Raw genomic sequence first — 23189 nt, forward strand, 5'->3', positions numbered from 1 at the left:
TCCGTGAAAGCAATTCTTTTCGTGCATAAAACGAAACAAAACCTAAAGAAGAAATTAAGATACGTTAAAAAAAACAAAAAGAAACCTCTTTAATCAGATTATCAAATGGAAAATATTTAAGTAAGTTAGACAATTTCAACACATGGATCATCGATACCATAAAAATAGAATAGATTGAAATAGATGTCTACATTGTCTTCTCCAATAATTCTGAAGCCATGAAATGGATAAGATTCCAACTTCAATAAGCTAATGTTCATTGCATGTATTTTATGGCAAAACAGATCTTCAATCAAGGTCATGTCTCAAACTTAGCAATAAGAAATTGAAATTGTGTCGAGGCGTTAGTCTACAAACTTTGAATAGAATAGATTCAATCCTGAGTAAAATGTATGTTTCCCTTGACCTAGAGCTAGGTCTGTTGTCTTGACCCAAGATCACACCTCAAAGGTCAAGGTCACAGGGCAATTAGATACATGTTTGTAAATCAGTAGATGTTAACATGCTTATACTCATGTCGCACCGAACTGTGAAAAAGTGACACAGAATCTGTATTTCTCTTAAATTTCATTGGATGTAACTGGTGCTTATGGCACTCTCTGTTGTCAAGAGGTCAGGATGACGTCATCTTGTTTCTCAGCAGCACCAATACTCCAAACTATCGGCGAAGATGCCCTAAATCTTTTCATATCAATAGCAATTAAAACCATTGATTACAACATATTATTATATATTAAATCCCTTGCATGTTTTTATAATCTACTTAGACAGATATATTTTTATTGATCAAAGCACATGTTAACAAGGTTATATGCGTACATGTACAGTAATGTGGAAGATACCTATATTTATTATATTTTTGAAAAATAGTATGTAGTGAGTTTTGCTTACAGTTTCAGCAACGATTTTCTGTCAATAAAGCATCAAGTTTATGATCATGTTGTATGTGTTACCCTGGCCTGGTAGAAGACATGGTGCTTCTGTTTAGGACGGTTTCCTGCGAGTACTTGGCTGTTATAACGACACAGATTACTTGGCACCAATGTATAATCTTTTTAATAGTTACGATTATTCCACAAGTGCCAAATGAAATGCTGACGAAATCATTTCTAATGTGTAAAATCTGAAATTAAAAAAAAAATCTTTGTTAATAATTTTGTACCATCTTTGTATGCATATATATATTATACATATTATTACATATCGTATGTGTATTAACTTTGGAAAACTATTACTGGAATTTTTAAAGGTTTGACAGAGAAACGTACCAATATTGCTCAAAGTCATAAATACTATTAGCATATTACCGTTTTGCAATATTTTACGCAATTTAACTGCGGGCACCTGACTTATTTAAGAATTCTATACATGTATTATTACTATGTTCTGACATCCATTCTTTTGTGTTTTTTCTCTAGTACACTCTTTCTTTGAAATATTTATTGAGAACATATTTCTTAGGTTTAAACCAATACGAGTACTGAATCTAAATTCCTTTTCCGGGTTACGTGACTTGTCCCAGGTATATCGGATAAAAGCAAAAGGATTTCGACTTATCCGCAGCAAGAAATTAATTGCCCGCGCATGCTAGTAGCTCCAGATTCAGTATTGAATGAATGCAAAAATGAAAGCTGATTTCGAGTATCGGTGTGTGACAATGCAATGTAGCAGAAAACACAAGGCAGTCCAAACACGAGTCCAAATGTGGCGGGAAAAAGAACTCACAGCGGGAGAGCATGTTACACTGTACTTCAAATGACGGGAGAGCACTTCGTGTTTTATTGATCGGGGTGGCATGTTACATTCATTCAATAAATCATGAATCAATTATTCATAATGCCGTATCAGATGTGTTGAAGTTCTCTGTATGTTGTATACAGTAAATGTTCATTTTAAATTCATTGTCGTGCGATTTTTAACATGTGATATGCGAAGATAGCGGCTAGACAATTATCCCATTACTTTTATTGTCTTGAATTAAGGGGTTCTTTCCGTTTGAAATACAGGGTTTAATATGATTTTCCCTTTATGACGTGTCTCTGATTTATAGTTAAGTTTTGGTCTGGAACTAATATGGACCTCTTTTTTATATAATCACGTTGTTTTCCATTAAAGCAATGTCTATTAATTGTGGATTAATTTAGATCAAAAAAGAAAAAAAATTCTATTCTTGTTAATTAAAATTCTCGAGGATGGACACAAGATAATACAAAATAATTCCAGCTGCGTGGTATGTTGGTTAATATAGCTGAGCAGTGGACAAGAAGATCTTGTTCTTGTTGGTCTGTCACATCAAAGGTGAGCATGAAGAAGAAATAATACAGTTTTCAGGTAAAGGAGACCAGAAATGGCTTTAGTGGCATTAATTTGTCCTTGGATACCGTGCTAAAATCCACTGCATCTTTCGAAATGCGCAAATTGTGGATTTATTAACGATCCTCCCTCTCTCTCTCTCTCTCTCTCTCTCTCTCTCTCTCTCTCTCAGCTTAGTTTAAGGGTCTCAAATTCACTTTTTTTTTTTTTAAATTTATTTATCGTTTTTGTGCTATATGGCTGTTGTAAGTGAAAATTCCTAGATCGATAGCCTACTCTTTAATGAGATTTACTTCTACTGTATAATTCAAATGTAACAAGGTGTATTTTTCATTTGTTAATTGTTTGAAATGGAAAAAAGGGGGATCAGAGGACTGTTGCTGAGAATGACAATGAATTGAATGTAAATTACGTGTAAAGATCTTTTTGTTCATCCATCGACTGAGTGCATTGATTCGTCATAGGTAGATATTGAAAACGTGTCTTTGTGAATTGAACCAGAAGTACTCTAAAACGGCGGAATGCTTTAACAATTACTTTTGACAGCCAAAAAAATTTTGCAAGATGGCTTTTTATATGCAAATTGCGCACTCCCAGAGCTTTGTATATATCTTACTTGTTTGACAAAGAAAGGTGATTTTTAACGCTTAATTTTAGAAGATTAAACAGTTGTTCGGAAAATTGCTCTTAGCCCATTAAAAAATCAATTATCTGATTCATTTATGGATTATTCAAATCATTTTTATTTTTATTTGAACTATAAATTAATTTTTGCTGAAGGATATTTATATATATATATATGAGTATATACACACGGGAAACAACAAAGAGTGTGTTCAACCCCCCAATAAGATATCTATACTCAAGTCTTGTAACAACTAACTCTGCAGTTTTTTAATCGAACCTATGCAACAGAAGTTGTCGTATTGACCATATTTTTTTTTCATTATCGATAATTACCGGATAAATCGAATTTTTTAAATTGTGCAGAGGTGAAAAAAATGGTACACCTCCAATTGTGTGATTGATGCTAATTCACCATTAGTGGAAACATTCGTCCCAGCAGTGGTCGTTGTCAACTTGTATCATTAGCAAATTTTGCGTATCGATATTAACATCGCTCCATTTTCGCTCAGCCACAATTTGAACAGACATCCCCACTCATTTTAATCAGTAATTCGGACGGGCCATTCTCCATGGTATTCGGGACGCGTATATTTCAGTGCACGTTAATTTAGGGGATATTGTTTCTAGTGATTCATCTTTGATACAAATTGATTGATCTTTCAGAGCATATGTCACCGCCAAGCATCTGTTGTGCGTGGCAAAAAAAGCCATAATGTCAATTCTTGCCCCACAGTTAGTTTCTCATTTGAGCTCAATATCACAGGTTTTCCTGTTGCTTATTGATAATTTTAGCTATTTGTTAAAACACTCGATACTTATCGGCGTTTTATACCATTTAACCACAAGAGCTTAATTTTTGTGAATCGAACAAGCAAATTAATTTCAATTTACGAACAATTTTTGAATTGCTTTTTGGGACGATGCTATCGGCTATCGGGAAACAATTCATATAGTCCTTGTTCAAGACGAAAAAATGGTAATATAAAGGAACGATCAATTAACAGGTACAAAAAGATAAAACAAACACCGGAACTAGAAAAAGTTATTCCGATCCCCCCGTTTCCTTCCGAATGTAAAATGTATTCCATTTTCTCTTTGTAATAAAAGCTTGGTTGTGATATGGATGTTTCATGTAGAAATCCATCTACGAATACCTGTCTATTTCTTCGTATTGATTGTCGGAATTATAAAGAGGGAACAGCGCGGTGCTTCCACAATGTAAATATATACTGCATTCTATCATCACACAGAAATGCAACAAATTTGTAAATAGCTTGTCAAGGTTACAACTTACACAAAAATTGTGCAATCTGCATCCCAAAAGGTGTGAACAAATCTCTTGAAGACAATCGAGAGAAGAAAAAAAAAATCTGCAGCTGTTATATACTTTAGAACACGTGCAGTTGTTTGATTGGGATGAATTTAATATCTTACCTGTAATAAGTTAATTAGTCCTTTAATTCACTACGATGTCAAAGATACGGAGTTCCTTCCGCATGCTGTGTGTACAGGTCGGTGTGTTGCCCTGTGACAGCGCTGTACCTGACGCTGTACCTGGGACAGGTGCGAGACGATAGGTGTACTGTTCCACTCAGCCGCAGCATCTCTCTGAGAAATCAACAGCAAATCGTCTGAATTTTAAATCGTTGGTTTCTGGACGACTAGTTTTATGCCTAGAAATAAACCTATCTAGGATCGAGAAAGCTAATATAATAATAATGAAGGCTCTCCGGGTAGGCTGGGCACGCGTGAAATATTTAACACGGGAAATGCGAATGCGTATTGTTTCACTGTTATCATACATGATATTGGGGAAGCAAAAATTCTTGCCATCTCAAATTCCATTTCTGAAAAAAAAAATCCCGATCGAAAACCAATGTGCTTTTAGAAAATGCAAACATTGCAAGACCGTAGCAAGGTAGACACCATCCACCATCCAAGGTTTTTCCATTTAGTAAATTAGAGAGAGAGGGGGGATGATGGGGGATCGGGTCAATATTTTCATTTTACATTATATCAATAATTCCATTAAATAATACTGTGTGATTGTTGGGACATCTCGGTCGTCTCAATAGGTTTTTATTCCTGTTAGTTAACCGTTACTTGGCGCCATTATGATTTGATTGCTATCTGCTTGTTTAGCTCCAATGTTCAAATGAGGTATACCAACATTGCATCACTATGTAAAACGAAAAAGAGAAATGCTTGAAATCTACGCATTATAGCAGGTATATTGTATGTAAATAGTAAATATACGGATAATATCATTACATATGCATATACCACCAAATACTACAGGCCCATAAGAAGCAATTTCAGTTGGGGGGGGGGGGGGGCACAGCCATATATTTCCAGTTGGGGGGGGGGGGGGCACTATCAACTACCAAAAATTCCTTAACTAGCAAAAAACAAAAGGTCATCAGACGTTTTTATTGACGGGGCCCAAGCATATAGTAGCTACGTTTTCTATAGCAATCTATATATCGGCAAAATTAGGGGGGGGGCAACCCCCCCCCCCCGCCCCGGTTCCTACGGCCATGTACTAATTGTTCAAGTGTCCATTTTTCTATTTGTTTGTTGCAGTTGTAAAAAAAAGATACACAATAAAATTAAATTCCAACAAAAATCTTAAACCTTTTGACATGAGATTCTATGATTCACTCCTAGGTGATTTTCCTCTGGTTGATGTGTCTTATAGACTGTTTCTAATTTAGACGTGTGCCATTTGAGGTAGGACACGTGCTCATTTAATGGTTGTTTGATTTGTTCCACTATTGTAATTTGCAAGTGTTTTAGGTGAACCTGTCGGTAAAAATGTTGCACAGAAGGTACATGATTGTCGGAACACTAATTTAAACAACATAAGTTTCAAACTACTAGTATTTGTTTGAGGTACCTGGCATTACTAAATACAACTCACATTTATAATCGATAGAGATTCTTAAGCTTGGGATAGATCAGAAATATCCGGTAGAAATATTCAATACTATTCAATACGACTTTTATATCATAATGTGTACTTGTACATAGGATTGTCCTATCTCACACTATATAGGGAGTACAGGCACTTGATTCGGTAATAAAATTTTAACCCAGAGAGTGTAATAATAACAGTAATAGCTATTATTACATGGGTTAAAAAACTTATTACTGGAACAAGTGACTGTGATAAAGAGTACCGTCTAGGAATATCCTATCTCACATTACATAAGGAATACCCAGTAGGGGAATCCTATCGAACATTAAATACATGTAGAGATTATCAGGTAGGAATATCCATCTCACATTATAAAGGATATACCGGGTATGAATACCTTATCTTACACTACATAATGAGTACCCGTTATGTGTATCATGCGCATCTCACACTATATAGGGAGTACCCAGTAGGAGTATCCTATCTCACACTATATAGGGAGTACCCAGTAGGAGTATCCTATCTCACACTATATAGGGAGTACCCAGTAGGAGTATCCTATCTCACACTATATAGGGAATAACCGGTAGGAGTATCCTATCTCACACTATATAGGGAATAACCGGTAGGAGTATCCTATCTCACACTATATAGGGAATAACCGTTAGGAGTATCCTATCTCACACTATATGGGGACTAACCGGTAGGAGTATCCTATCTCACACTATATAGGGAGTACCCGGTAGAAGTATCCTATCTCACACTATATAGGGACTACCCGGTAGGAGTATCCTATCTCACACTATATAGGGAGTACCCCGTAGGAGTATCTCATCTCATATTATATAGGTAGAACCCGATAGGAGTATATCATGCCACATTATATAGGGTGTATCTATCAGGAGTATCCGATTTCACATTATATAAGGAGTACTTGGTAGGAGTATCCTATCTCATATTATGTAGGTAGTTCTTAATACATGTAGGAATATCCTATCTCATATTCAGGTCTGTAGCGATGATTTCAAAAGGGGGGGGGGGGGGCAACTTCCCCCCAAAATCTGACAAGCAAGGATAGGATTATCCTATTTCACATACTGTATACAGCGTTATTTTCGCCCCGTGTTATTTTCGCCCTTCCACACTTGCAAACAATTTTGCCCCGTTTTTAAATTCACTCAGACTCCTATGTTGTTAAGGGAAACAGGACCATTGAGCAATTAGGGGTTCTTTATCGTGCCAACGCTTCCGTGACGAGGGACCTCGATCTGTGACTTTCACTTCCTAACGCTTGGCGAAGGAACAGTCACTACATATGTTTACGTCTTTGGTGAACGAGAATCGAACGCTGGCCTCCCGATCACAAAGCGAACGCCCTACTACTAGGTTACCTGATCGGTTACCCTGTAGGAGTATTCCATCTCACATAATACATGGAATATCCAATAGGATTATCCTACTAGGAAGTATCGGTAGGAATATTTTCTGTCAAAATATGTACCTGTACATGTAAATGTATCGGATAGGAGAGTATCCTATCTCACATTTTATAAGGAGTGTCAGATAAGAATATTATATCTCGGAATTAATAGGTGGTACCCGGTACAAGTTTACTATTTTACATTATATATATATAGGGAGTACCTAGTAGGGGTACACTATTTCATATTATGCAAGGAAACATTCCATCTCCCATTTTATAAGGAGTGCCTCAAAGTTTTTTTTTTATCTCAATTCATGAAGGATCGCCTGGAAGGATTTTTTTACCACATTGTAAAGAGAACTGTCGAATGGATTGTCTCAGTTCTGTATTTTTCATCGCACATTGTAAAAGGAAATATTCTGGGATACTATCTTGCAGTTTGCAAGGGTAGATACTCACGAGAGGATTTCATTTTGTTCTGCGTACTCTGTAATAGCTAGGGGATGTCACATTTTTCAGGGATTACTGTGTCTCAAGTGACTCGACGCGATCTTTTAGCTCACCTTGTAAATCTGGTCAAAGGATTTCATTTCACTAAGTAAAGTTGATCAAGAGGGATTTTATCTCGCTTACATGAATATGGTCAAAGGGATTATACCTCAAAATGTAAATTTGGTCAAGGGGTCTTTTATATCGCTAAATAATATGGTCGAAGGGATGTTATTTCATAATGTAAACTTGATCAAGGGATTTTGTCTGATTACTAAACCTGTTCAAAGGAAATTTTATCTCAGTATGGAAAATTGAACAAGAGGAAATTTATCTCACTACATAAACTTGTTCAAAGGAATTTTATCTCATTAAGTGTGAACATGTTCAAGAGGGCTTTTATCTCATTACAAAATTCTGGTGAAAGAGATTTTATCTCACTACATAAATCTGATCAAAGAGATTTTATCTCACCATGGAAAATTGAACAAGAGCCAGAAGAGGGATTTATCTCACTACATAAATCTGATCAAAGAGATTTTATCTCACCATGGAAAATTGAACAAGAGCCTGAAGAGGGATTTATCTCACTACATAAATCTGATCAAAGAGATTTTATCTCACTATGGAAAATTGAACAAGAGCCTGAAGAGGGATTTTTCTCACTGCATAAATCTGGTCAATGAGATTTTATCTCACTGTGGAAAATTATATTGAACAAGAGGGATTTTTTCTCGCTGCATAAATCTGGTCAATGAGATTTTATCTCACTGTGGATAATTATATTGAACAAGAGGGATTTTTTCTCACTGCATAAATCTGGCACAAGTGATTTACCTCTCTGTGTAAACTTGATCAAGAGGGAATTTTATCTCACTGTATTTATCTGGTCAAATGGATTTCGTCTCATTATATATAAACCTGATCAATGGATTTTATATCACTGTGATATCCTGATCAGGAGGGATTTATCTCATTACATATTTCCTGGTCAGTAGGATTTTATCTCATTGCATAAATCCCAATAGATTTTATATCACTGTGATATCCTGATCAGTAGGATTTTATCTCATTGCATAATTCCTGATCAGTAGGATTTTATCTCATTGCATAATTCCTGATCAGTAGGATTTTATCTCATTGCATAATTCCTGCATGATCAGTAGGATTTTATCTCATTACATAATTCCTGATCAGAAGGATTTTATCTCATTACATAATTCCTGATCAGAAGGATTTTATCTCATTACATAATTCCTGATCAGTAGGATTTTATCTCATTACATAATTCCTGATCAGTGGGATTTTATCTCATTACATAATTCCTGATCAGTAGGATTTTATCTCATTACATAATTCCTGATCAGTGGGATTTTATCTCATTACATAATTCCTGATCAGTAGGATTTTATCTCATTACATAATTCCTGATCAGAAGGATTTTATCTCATTACATAATTCCTGATCAGAAGGATTTTATCTCATTACATAATTCCTGATCAGTAGGATTTTATCTCATTACATAAATCCTGATCAGTAGGATTTTATCTCATTGCATAATTCCTGATCAGTAGGATTTTATCTCATTACATAAATCCTGATCAGTAGGATTTTATCTCATTACATAATTCCTGATCAGTAGGATTTTATCTCATTACATAATTCCTGATCAGTAGGATTTTATCTCATTACATAATTCCTGATCAGTAGGATTTTATCTCATTACATAATTCCTGATCAGTAGGATTTTATCTCATTACATAATTCCTGATCAGTAGGATTTTATCTCATTACATAATTCCTGATCAGTAGGATTTTATCTCATTACATAATTCCTGATCAGTAGGATTTTATCTCATTACATAATTCCTGATCAGTAGGATTTTATCTCATTGCATAATTCCTGATCAGTAGGATTTTATCTCATTACATAAATCCTGATCAGTAGGATTTTATCTCGTTACATAATTCCTGCATGATCAGTAGGATTTTATCTCATTACATAATTCCTGATCAGTAGGATTTTATCTCGTTACATAATTCCTGCATGATCAGTAGGATTTTATCTCGTTACATAATTCCTGATCAGTAGGATTTTATCTCGTTACATAATTCCTGATCAGTAGGATTTTTTCTCAATACATAAATCCTGGTCATTGGATTTTATCTCATTACATAAACCTGTTCAATAGACTTTATATCACAGTGATATCCTGATCAGGAGGGAATTATCTCATTACATAAATCCCGGTCATTAGATTTTATATCACTGTGATATCCTGGTCAGTAGGATTTTATTTCAATACACCTGGTGAAAGAGATTTTATTTCATTTCATAAACCTGGTCATGTTAAGGTCAGATAATAAACGTACTATGAAAATTAATTAGCGACCTTTGTTATATCAGGAGTACACTACACGGTGCACCTAATTTAATGGACTGTAAATTATACGTTTCTTTCTCCATCTCCCTCTCTCTTTATTTTCTCATTTGTTCTTGTATATCGTACTATTTCCATGATCCTAGAGTCTGTTCTTGTACTGTATGCGAATGAGTACAAGTTGTACTTTCTTTACAATATTCCCACGAAAAAAAACGGAAAATTATTTAAATACATATGTAGTTGATATTTCATTTGGATGCTGTTTAAAGTCAATTTTCTGAAGAAAAAATTTAAAGATCATATAATTCAGGATTTAAATATTTTGTTTGTAAGGTTTTTACCGGTGCAGAAACTTTGATATGGGTATCGGGTATCTTGCCTTGCAATGACTGGTTTACGGCAAACGAATGAGAGTTTTTATAGCACTGAAGTTTTACAAATTCACGATTTTTTAAATCGATTATTTATAGAACTATTTCCAGGAGTCTTGTAGACCTCATGAATAATAATACATAATTGTCGAAATCACCATGAATTAATTATGTTGTGCGACATTTTTCTATCAATATCTTCAATAAAAAAAGTTTATTTGTTACTAGTATATGCTGGAAAATGGCGTAAAATAAAATAAACACACACGCTCGGAATTTCTAAGACTGAATAACTTTATTCTGTCAAGTGACAGTGTTGACTGTAAGCAAATTCAGCACCAAGAGTCCCACAACAGAACAACAGACATGCTATTGATACCTATTGATACGAAATGATATCCTTTTATGATGCTTAAAAAACAAGTCTGTATCAAACATAGTCTCCGTTTGCTTTTACATTCACAGTACACTTTTTGTCTCTTATTATTTATCAAAAAACTTTGTATTTAACGATACAATAAATATACTTAATACATATTTTTTTCATTAAATCTTATTTGTATATTATTGTTTGTTACGATATTTGGAACAGAGTTCGAATTTGACTCAACATAAACCTTAAACAGTTAAACACACGCATTAGCAGATAAAAGATAAAAATTCACACCCCAGTTCATCCGTTGGGCGAAAGAAAATAAAATGCCATTGCAGAAAACAAAATCAATAGAATAACAATAAGATATGAACAAACAATGAAGACAAAATTTTAAAATTTTCATTAACTCATTACATGTTTTATCGATTAGAAATGCTTTCATTTGTTTATTCAAAACAGCAAACTTCTGAAAGCAGCCAATCGAATGGAGCCACATGGCCGTGGTCGGATCGATATTCCGGTGGATATTGTATCAGTTCTACTAATTGGCAATTAATGCGAGCGCCTGTCCTAATGTTTCGGAGCTTGAATTACCGGGCTTTTGTGTATATCTGATTATAAAGATGAATAGATCGAAAGCTGTCCACGAAAAAAAGAACAAATAATTTATACTTTGAAACAAACCATCGATTGTCGCCATAATACGGGTGGCCGACTAAACAATCTCGATCCTTTTCCCGTCATGAGATAATGGAGCTGTATTTGAGCTAACGGTATCACGTGGTCGACATATCCTTGATAAAACAATGATGGAAAGACAAATCTCTGATAAATGTCCTTAAAGATGATATATTTATTACAATATTACAACACTGTATAACAGGACCCTGAAAATAATTCGGGGGGGGGGGGGGGGGGGGACTCAAGACAGTTCAATACCATTTGAACAATGATACACACGAGTTACAACTGTTCTTCAATAAATATAGCATTTATAAGAAGGTTAAGTGTTTCTTCTGACAGACAAAAAGCGGCATACAAGAAAACAAGAGGCCCATGGGCCACATCGTTCACCTGAGCTCATTGGCTAGGAAGAAGCAGAAATCAGTTCAGTATTGAAAGGGGGATGGGGGGACTTTAATCTAAACTACTTCAAGATGCTTCCATATCAATATTACTAATCATGGCTTTGCTGAATTAAAGAATTTTAGAGATTTGTTTCCTATGTTTTCCACCGTCTGTAGAGCTCTCGCTCCGTGATTGGAAAGTCAGGGGTTCGAGCCCCGGCCGCGACTGACTTAAGTCGATAAAAAATAGCAACTGTTCCTTCGCCAAGCGCTCGGCACTTTGAAGTGAAAGTTGCGGGTCCTTCAGATGAGACCTTAATAACGAGGCCCCATGTCACGGCAGGCGTAGGCACGAAAAGATCCCTCACTGCTCAATGGCCCTAAGTGCCGAGTAAAGGTCTAAATTTGAAGCCCTTCATCGGTATATGGTAAAGTCTCTATATGAGTGAAAAATTCTTGAACGGGATACAATCAATCAATCAATCCTATGTTTTCCAATGTATAACTCTGATCTCTCATTGTGGCCCCACACTACCCACCCTAAATTTGAACAAATTTGAAGCTACACTACCTGAGGATGCTTCTTGAATAATATGACTAATCATGGCTTTGCTGTTCTTGAGCAGAAGATTTTTTCAAGATGATTCCTATATTTTTTTCTAATGCAAAACTTAATCGACCCTCTGTTGTATCCCCATGATTTGAACAAACTTGATTCTACAATACCTAAGGTTGCTTCTGTATAAATATGACTAATAATGGCTTAGTTGTTCTTGAGAAGAAGATTTTAAAGATATTTCCTATGTAAAAGCTTTTTACAGTAGAAAAGGATTTATCAAGAAAAACTTTCAAAAAGGTAATTAACTAAGCAGTAATTAATTAACAAAGATTGCATTGAAGTCTATGGGGACAAGCAATTTGTTTAAAAAAATATTCAAATTATAAGAATATTAATAAATACTGTGGTGGAAAGATGCATTAAAACATTAGAAATAAAATGACAATTGAAAACGATTTTTTTTACCAGATAAGTTTTTTTAAAATTCATTTTTTTTTTATTAATTAAAAATAGAGGGAGATAACCCCTACATGTACCAAAATTCAAGGTCATAAATTAGGACACATCCCACCCTTACATGCTAATAGTAATAAATGGGAATTATGTCTAAATATACTGAGTTAATACACCTACACATCTGTTATGTATTCAATTTCATTGAATCTGTTGCTATTACGGATGGAATACCTTAACTTCTTTATTTCTGATTCAGCATCCTACTTCTTCAACTAGCTTCTGAATGCCTGACTTTCCCAAAGCTTTTGCCTTATATACCCTTTCGTTTGGCTAGTCCATTCCAAGAGTTGTCAGGTCATTCCATTATTTGAGGTCTTCAACGCGTTTTACTCGAATGCCGCTTAACCATTACACCTATATGTTCCTATGGTGAACTTTGACCCACTGTTGTGGCCCCGCCCTATTCCTGGGGGTCATGATTTGAACAAACTTGAATCTGGTCTACCTGAGGATACTTCTGTAATAATATGACTAATAATGGCTTAGCTGTTCATGAGAAGATTTTGAAAGAGATTTTCCTATATATATTCCTATGGTGAACTTTGACCCCCTGTTGTGGCCCTGTCCTACCCCTAGGGGTCATGATTGGAACAACTTGAATCTACACTACCTGAGGATACTTCTGTTATAATATGACTAATCATGGCTTTGCTGTTCTAGAAAAGAAGATTTTTAAAGACGTTTCCTATAAATTCCTTTATAAAATTTCGACCCCCTCTTGTGGCCCTGCCCTACCGTCGGGGGTCATGATATGTATAAAATTGAATCTACAGTACGTAATGAAGCTTTCACATAACTTTTATCTTTTCTTGCCAAGTGGTTCTATAAAAGATGCCACCAAATTTTCACGTATTCTTAATTATCTCCCCCTTGAAACAGGGCGTGGCACTTCCTGTGAACAAATTTTAATCCCCTTCACCCAAGGATGCTTTGTGGCAAGTTTGGTTGAAATTGGCCCAGTGATTCTTGAGAAGAAGTCGAAATGTGAAAAGTTTACGCACTATAGACGACAGACGGACGCAGGACACTCTTTGATCAGAAAAGCTCACTTGATCGAGCCTTCAGCTCAGGTGAGCTAAAAAGCTGTGTAAAAGAATGGAAGGACTACTTGTGCATGGTGTCCCCATCTATCAATAAATTTACAGCATATCAGCCTTTTTTTTAACCAGTGTAAACTCTGGATTGGTCCCTTGGGATCTTTACTAAGAGGGAAAAAACACACACATATATCATTCATGATTTTTCCGAACTTTTCTTGTATATATGTGACTGATGACTGATACATGAGCTAGATAAAACAAAAAAGGAATATAAGGTCTTAAAATACATTACACTCACTTAATAGGTTGCAAAGCACTACACACTACAGAAGAAGAAACAAGATAATGTTTCTGATTTAAAATTTATTATCTAATTTGTATGAATGACATCATTTTATATCAATTACATGTACATTCATATATCTATCTAATTTAGCCATCAAAAACTATTTTTGCATAGAATATGTGCTGAGTTAGTCTAATTTCAACCCAAATGACTAGTTCATTTCTAGGAGAAAAAGTGGACTTCATTGAGTTAAAATTAATGAATAAACTGAAACTTAGCAAAACTCTTGGTCATCAAGTTCAGTACAATCTTGCTTTAGATCTAAGTTAAAATAATAGCATAAAAAACCCAATAACCAAATTTAATATCTGTTGATAACTGAAATGTAAAATATTGGTCATCTAACTGGAGATTCTATTTAAAACTTACGGTGAGTCATAACTGAATTTAATACATGTATATAGATGTCTACACAGGAATATTTTCACATTAAAAAAAAACTATCACATTTTTTTTTACCAAAATGATCACCCACATACTAGTACCCATTTTTTTTAGTTTGAAAGAAATAAAAAAAAAAACATGTACATATAAATTAAGCCTCAACAAAAGAATTTCTGTATGTTGAAAACAGCTAGTCCATGTTCAAATACAAAGATGGCTGTATTTAAAGTAAGATAATGGCTACACAGGCAATGAGACAGAATCACCTATGTGTCACACAGTACTGAGGAGAAACTCATAGTTGTATGTTGCATCATGAAAAATCATCTGTTCAAACAAGACTCTTATCCAACCTTTCAATAATCAATGATTTGAAACTCAATTTTCTACATTATAAAATCAGCTGAAAAAAAACTTCTCTTTTTAACATCATTTCTGTGCAAATATTTTGATGTTTTATTTAAACGGTGCCTATTGATTAATGAAGATAGTTATGAGGTGTAATTGCATTATCGATGGTAAAACTTGTCAAATTTGTCAATATCATTGTCTGTACTCACTATAAAAACCATGTAATAGCTCCTAATGTGAATAAAAACCTGGGAAAACATGTCAATTTGGAGGGAAGCATTTTCTAAGTATCACAGTAAATTCATTTACCTAAGACAAACACAGATTGCATAATGCAATTGGAATTTTACATTTCAATGCAGGACGGCTCAACAAAGTGTACAATGAGAATTACACAGATCTACTTGAAGTTAATGTACATACAAATAAATACATCTACTGATTACTAAACGTATAAATTATGTAACAAAAATACAAAAATATCATCTGAGAATTATGTACAAGAAATATCTTTGGCACATTGGTAACAACCTGATAAAACGTTTAGTTATACAATATCTAATTAGACCTTCTTGATTAGCCAACAACTGCAAAATCAGCACTTCTCTAATTATTTCTAGCATGTATGCATGATTCCTGCATATATTTTAATGATTTAGAGCACCATTTTCTATAATTCTTTTTGATCATTCACTGCAAGATCAGTAAATAACTTAAATTCAGTAAACAAAAGTTCAAAAATGTAATGAAAAGCTTTGAACATTGTCACACATTTATGAATACTTTAATCCATCACAAAATCTTATTATGTGAAAAATAGGAAATATCACAAATTTCTTTCGTGTTTTATGTATGTATTCTGTTTCATTTAAAATATTGTAGTTTTGTTTTTTTTTTTTAACATTTCATGACTTTTACTTTCATAAATCAGCTACTGAATCATATCATGTTGTTTTAAAGATTGAAAAAAATCTACATAAGTCACATATCTAATGAAATTCCTGAACTAAGCTGCAGAGAATAATAATATTAATATATTGTAAATACAACCTCATTAGCTGATCACATATCACAGTGAAAAAAAGGAATAATATTGTTTTGTTTTGTAATCAGGCAGTTGACTCATTGATGACTACATGCTTTTTCTTCTTGCCCTTGCTATCCAGGGACCCCGTCAAGTCTACCTCGCTTCCTGTACCCACGTCTCCGCGATTCTTCTTTCTGTAAAAATAATAAACTTATGATAAATAAGTCCAACAAAATGGAACAATTTCTTAGAAGCTTGTGACTCTTTAATTTTTCAGGTATGAAAAACAACTATTTCCATAAAATGTCCTGCCTACTATTTTGATTGTTAGAAAAGAATATTGCTTGAGGAAAGTGGGACATTCAATTAACAGGTACAGGTATATATATAAAACTTCTTGTTAGACCAACTTTTCATGGTCTGAAGGTTAATGACTCTAAATATAATGGATGTTCAAAATTCTGCATTATTCAGATTTTTGGGAGAGAAAAAATGCTGAAAAAAAAAATGTTTCATTTTCTTGGAGCCCTTTAACAAAGTTGAAGCTAATATTTTGTAAGTATATGAAGTCTAACATTTTGATATCCATGAAGTATCAATTAATTACAAACCACAATATATAGCAGAGCTTGACATATGGATGAAGAGTATTCACCTTCATTCATTCTATGACCAAGAGATCATTGACCTTTTACCTGTTTATTTCTCATCAAGCTATACACTAAAACATGCTTAAATCAAACATGCTTATAATGAATTGACACCTACAGCGAAGTGATTTTCATTCCCCATGGCTTTAAAATATATTGTAAACTTAAAACAGATATAATGAATTACCTTTTTAATAAAGCAAAATCATCCAAAACTGGCACTTCATTATAAACCTGTTTTACAGTATTTTACTTAATTATCGTCTCCGTGCCCAGGAGGACTTCTGAGGCTATTTACAGTATTTTACCTACTTCCTTATCCTCTCCGTGCCCAGGAGGACACATGAGGCTGTTTACAGTATTTTACTTAGTACTTAATTATCCTCTCCGTGCCCAGGAGGACACATGAGGCCGTTTACAGTATTTTACTTTACTTATCCTCTCAGTGCCTAGGAGGACACATGCGGCCGTTTACAGTATCTTAAATGATTCTCAATTTGAATCCTAGTAAGATTATTTCTATTCTCTTCTTTATAACTGTTTGTGCTATTTTTTAATTTATAACAGGGTGTATATAAGTCTTTAGTCATTCATTTTCTCTTGAATTATCAGGACTAACTTTTTCAGTAAATTTCCAGTAAACAAAAAAAATGTAATACTATATAGTTATTATTACGTTAATTATTATTAGAGTATTACATTTTATTTGTTTATGGAAAATTTCGGTAAAATTTATGTCCCATGCAGCACCTTTCCCTGGCTTCACCGTGACCCAGGCAGCCCCAATCCTGGATTTCAACACGTCTCAGGCAGCCCAAATTCCGGGCTTCACCCCAATACCCAGGCAGCCACAATCCTAGGCTTCACCATGGTCCGGGCAGTCCCAATCCTGGATTTTAACATGACTCAGACAGCCCCAATCCTGGATTTCAACATGACTCAGGCAGCCCCAATCCCAGGCTTCACCCAATACCCAGGTAGCCCCAGTCCTTGGATTTACCCATTACTCAGATAGCTCCAAACATCCTACTTATCAAATGACTTTTTGCCTTGTGCCTGATGATTATTTTTATAAAAGAGAGTGGTCATTTCATTCTAAATCTTATTTTTAATTTAGACAACTTAAAACTTCCATTATCATCATACTTTTAAAATATATATTTTAGATTTTTAAACTATTGAATATACGCTCTTCAATATTATATACATAATTTTTTTCTCCAAGAATTTGTGATTGAAGTACACTATATTGCTCTTTTAATAAGTTTACTCATAAAAAATTGATATACATTACCAGTCATTTGTGCAAGATTCCAGAGGATGGTATTTCCTGTATAATTCTATTGGAAATCCCTTCAATTCCTGATATTACAATTTTTTGCTTTATATATTACTTAAGTAATTTTGAAAACAGTTTAGAAATCAGAAGATATAATACAGTCATGTACTTATAAATATTTTTGGTATATTTCAAAGATATACAAAACAGAATTTCTAGGAATGTGTCATCAGACCTTTACTACATGTACTATTATTTCATAGAAGATCCATGCAGAAGTCATGTGTACATGTAGCTTCTGTCTAACATGAAACCAATAAAATAGGACTTGAAGTATCGGGTAGTTAGTCAAGTGTCTCCTATGAATATAATGGAAAACTTTTATCTTTTAGGGGAAAAGCTCATGTAATTTACTGAGTGAACAAATCTAAAGGTTGACAGTCAGAAAGCACAATACACAGTAACTAATTTGATATTAATGATATACAGTGCTTTACTGGAACAAATCCTGAAAGATATCTATACTGAATAAAACATACACTGCATCTACAGATCAAACTGCCATTGTGTCCCCAGCTGCCTGTTTTAAAGCAGTAATGGTACACCTTAATTGTATGGCTGCTAGTCAAACTGCATTTCACTTTCCTCTTGGAGAAAAAAATGATGATGTCGTGTCCCATAAATAATTGATATTAAAATATTTCCTTTTGACAGAACAAATACCCTCACCAGGTAATGAGGGGACTGATGGACAAAGATAGGCAAACAATTTCAAACTAAATGGAAATGGGTTTTAATATTTCATCATCTTTGCCTTTCAACCAGAGCACTGAAACACAGCATGACTTCACAGGTGACTGCCCTTGAAAATATATGAAGTTAAACAAAAAATCTAATTCCTTTAGTGGAATGGAGTTCTCCAATATAGGTCTATTGTTTTTGAATAAATTACAATGAATTTTTCCTATCAAATGTGAAGTTGTCTTGAATGTCATTTATTATTCTGTTGTTTAGTTTTTCTTTACGACTCCCATTTTTAGAAAAAACTATATAATACTATAATAACTACATATATAGTATTACATATATTTTTTTTGTTTACTGCAAATTTCAGTAAAATTGATAGGTATGCCTACTTCTGTGGTTAAAGCAAATGAAAAATCTTTCTCTTCTCTCATTTGTCACACACTATAAAGAGAACACAAAGAATGCAGGTAACTGATGATTTATGAAACCTACCCAATTATACAGTTTTATGAAACCTACCCAATTATACAGTTTTAAACATCATGATTTTTTCTTTGTAATTTTAAAAGCTCAGCATGGGTAAGCAATAAAAAATCAATTTTAAACAATGAAAGTACTGGTCTAATCAGGTCAGTTCAGATCTTTATGCAATATTAATGACACAAACCAAAATGTTAACTCAAAATCCAGATGTTGTATCTTAAAAAGTTCTTAAAAAACAGATGTTGCTAAATACTCCACAATAAGAAAAAGCAAAACCAATCGTCTCACAATTGCAGTTAAAATGTTAAATTATTGATTTTATATATCCCCATTGGTGATTAAGTAGACAGCATCTTTAAAATGGTAGACTACTTTATTATTTCACTCAGAAAACAATCAGGGAATAGAATAGGTAAGGGGCAAAGATCAATATTGATGAGTTTTTAATCTATTAATGGCAGAAAAAGTGGTACATGTACTAGCATTGAAATTATGTTTAATTACATGGCGAATTAAGAAGTAATCTGTAGCAGTATATGTAAAGACAAAATCCTGAATTTCTGTTTTAAAAGCAAATTTTATACACATTGGATTTTCTATCTTTTATGGTATACTTCAAGTGAGCATACATGTTATACATGCTACAAATCCTACCCATACAGGCAACAGTGTCTGCAGAGCTGGGCATGAGGATTATTGACTGATAAAAACTTGGGATAACTCTTCTCAAAGTAAAAATATATATTAACTGGACTTCAGTTATACACTATAATGATAAAAACTTGGGGTAACTCTTCTCAAAGTTAAATATATGTATAACTGGACTTCAGTATATATATATATATAAGACCAGTATGTGGAGTAGTAGTATAAGGCATCCATTAATTGGGGTCTGTACTTCTGACTGTATTTTTGATTTGAACATAAACTTCAATATCTGATTTGAACATGAACTTCAATATCTGATTTGAACATGAACTTCAATATCCACAGCTCTGCTACATGTAAATTGTAAAGTTTATATACAGTGCCATCAAGTAAGAGATATATATCCAGGTTCAACTGTACACGATTTCACTGACCTATATATGTAGATACTTAAACTAAAGGGATGCCATTGCCCTCATTCCCTGCCAGGACTTCCATTATCGCCTATGTGCAAGTTTCTTTCAAAACACATTGACATCAAATTGTTAACCAAACCATGTTGCCTACAGTTATTACATATGCCTATCAAGATTTGTCTATCCCAACCAAAAAACATTAAATTTTCCAAAAACAATTGTGACAAAGTCAACAGTAGTGACCACTTCTTGATATTTGGTGGTATGACCTAGGAAAACAATTCTATTTTGTTTTCTCTTACATCCATCAAGGATATTGTCTGGCTGTGAATACACAAATGCATAGAACACAGAAAGCAAAATTGTTTGAAAGTTTGTTGTAGAAACTTGACCTTTGAACTGACTTTAAAAAATTTTTAAAATATCAACTTCTGGTCTCTTAACCCACTGAACTGTACAAGTTTAAAAGTATGAAGGTGATATATTATGACGAATGTGTCTGTGTGACAATAACTGAGTTGGTGTAACATTAAAGTTTCTCTACTCTCGTCCCTCAATAGGGATGCACATTTTTGGACCCTCCAACCAGAACGGAACAATATTAGATTGTTTTTGATCATGAAACTGTCTTGATTTTTATGCTCTCGTAATCAAAGATTCGGAGGTATATATATAGTTTTTCCCCTGTCCATCTGTCTGTCTGTCTGTTGTTTTTTTTTTTTTTTTTTTGTTTTGAAAAATAAAAACCAGAATACTTAAGAAGAGTTACTGTCCAGATTCCAAAGTGTGACAGATGGATAAGGTGGTCACTCTCACACCGATTCTCTGGGACTTGTCAGCAAGAGACAACAAATATTTGTTTTGTTTCATTCCAAGTTTTCATCCCATATCATTGCCTGTGTTTGTTTTAGTTACATAATCAATGTCCTCATACATCAATCAAATTAAATATTTAGGATTTCAAATGAGAAAATGATGTAATTTGCTACGTTTTATTAGTGATATTGATGATCATTTTACGGAACGATTGATCTAAATATAAGCCATCCTAATCACAATATAAGATAAATTCAATTCTGATGAAATATTCAGATACAGGCTACTGAAACTAGAATCCTTGCTTTGTGATAAAAAAGATTACGTAAAATGTTTTTTTCATGGCTGATCCCTCGACATTTACACACCACAGTTAATGTTATCCATCAAAAATGTTATTTTCAGTGAGCGAACAATAACATAAATTGCAATTTGAAAATTAAATTCCAAACCATAAATGTACCATCATAAACAAATTGTATATTAAAATAAGTGAATTATAGTTAGTTTTCAAACACTTTTTTTTACCCATTTATTCACTTGCTGAAATAAAATTGACAATAAATCTACATGTTACATACAGCTATTCTAACAGTACTTAAAATATAATAGAACGGGGTCAGCAAAACTGGCTACCTTCACAGTATGGAGTTGTTAAAACATTTGCTTTGAAAAATTTAAAAAAATTATTTGAAATTCCTGAAAATAATTTCCATTCTGTAATAAAGGATATTTAACTTCTGATTTTCAAGCAATATATGCAGATACCATGTGCATGATAACTTTATAACATATTCAAACAATTTTTTTTTTGTGTAGTGTTCAATAAAAAAAAGAGAAAAAAAACTACAAAAGCTAGAAACAAATAAAGATAATAAGTATACCTGTATAAGCCCTATACATGAAGAGATTAAATGAATGCTTACTTTGGCTTGGCTTCCAGTAGGTCTTCATCAGATTCCTCAGCACCAGACAGGAACTTCAGCTCACCGGTCTTAGTTCTGTAGGCCGTGTACTACATAACAGACACAACAATACAGGAATTAATGGTATCGTTATTGGTATCAGTAGAGCACTATTCATATGAAGCTAGAATACCCTACATTATGTAAGGAGTTTTCCACTCACCTTTTTCTTGACTGCTGTTTCATCATCATCCTCATCACTGTCATCAATAGGTCTGTTGTCTGCAATGCTGTCTGAATCTGGAAAAAGAAGTACCATACAGTAAAACATAAGACAATAGCCAGCAATTCTATAACACTGTCCTACGTATCAAGGTATAGAGTACCCTGCACTCAAAATCCTACGAAAATAAATCTGTTAAATTGACAAAGCATAGACATAGATTGTTTGTCATTAATGCAAGCTAATGGATACAACTGTGTTCCTACTCTCTTACTAATTACATACTATGCTTCAGTTCTGTAATATTCTGCTTAAATTAACTGAGAAAAAAGAAATAGACATACATGCAGTTCATACCAAGTCAAGAAAATGGACATAACTTTTTTAAAATAAAAACATTTTGGGTGATTAAATATTGACAGAGTTTAATATATTTATGGAAAACCTTTAAAAAAATATTTCAGCAATCGCACAAGGAACATCAGATTACGTATTTCACAATGAATGAAAGAATTACAGGAAAACATAGCTGTACACTCATGTGTAAATTACATACCCTCTTCAGCCACATAGCTGGAGGGAAAGAACCCTTGCTGACCATCAGGGAGTTCTCCCATCCACCAATTATCATTGTCTTTGTAAAGTACAGTTATAACATCTCCCTTAAATATTGTCAGCTCATCAGAACGCTGGGCTCTGTAGTCATACAGGGCTACCACCTACAGAAAACATTCAGATCAGATCATCACAATTCAAAGGACCAAAGATTGCAAAGGAAATTTAAAATTTTAATAATGAATGAATTCTATTTATTTAATCAAACCTGATCCTA

The 23189-nt window shown here is 33.8% G+C and overlaps 1 protein-coding gene across 1 annotated transcript in view; it reads right to left on the reverse strand.

Annotated features, from left to right (window-relative positions):
* Positions 1–14430: 14430 nt before the first annotated feature.
* The window catches only part of LOC133190234 (jouberin-like), a 30177-nt gene continuing 21418 nt past the window's right edge, over positions 14431–23189 (reverse strand). The window contains exons 29-32 of the mRNA XM_061325745.1: positions 22914–23076; positions 22358–22434; positions 22156–22244; positions 14431–16384 (exon numbers count right to left, since the gene is read on the reverse strand). Coding sequence (XP_061181729.1) covers positions 16273–16384; positions 22156–22244; positions 22358–22434; positions 22914–23076 — 441 coding nt within the window. The 3' untranslated portion in view covers positions 14431–16272. The remainder of the gene's footprint in view (positions 16385–22155; positions 22245–22357; positions 22435–22913; positions 23077–23189) is intronic.

Source organism: Saccostrea echinata, unplaced genomic scaffold (genome assembly GCF_033153115.1).
Source record: "Saccostrea echinata isolate AGI-Se365-2 ecotype Australia unplaced genomic scaffold, CSIRO_AGI_Sech_v1 ptg000022l, whole genome shotgun sequence".
In the NCBI taxonomy this organism is placed as follows: Eukaryota; Metazoa; Mollusca; class Bivalvia; order Ostreida; family Ostreidae; genus Saccostrea; species Saccostrea echinata.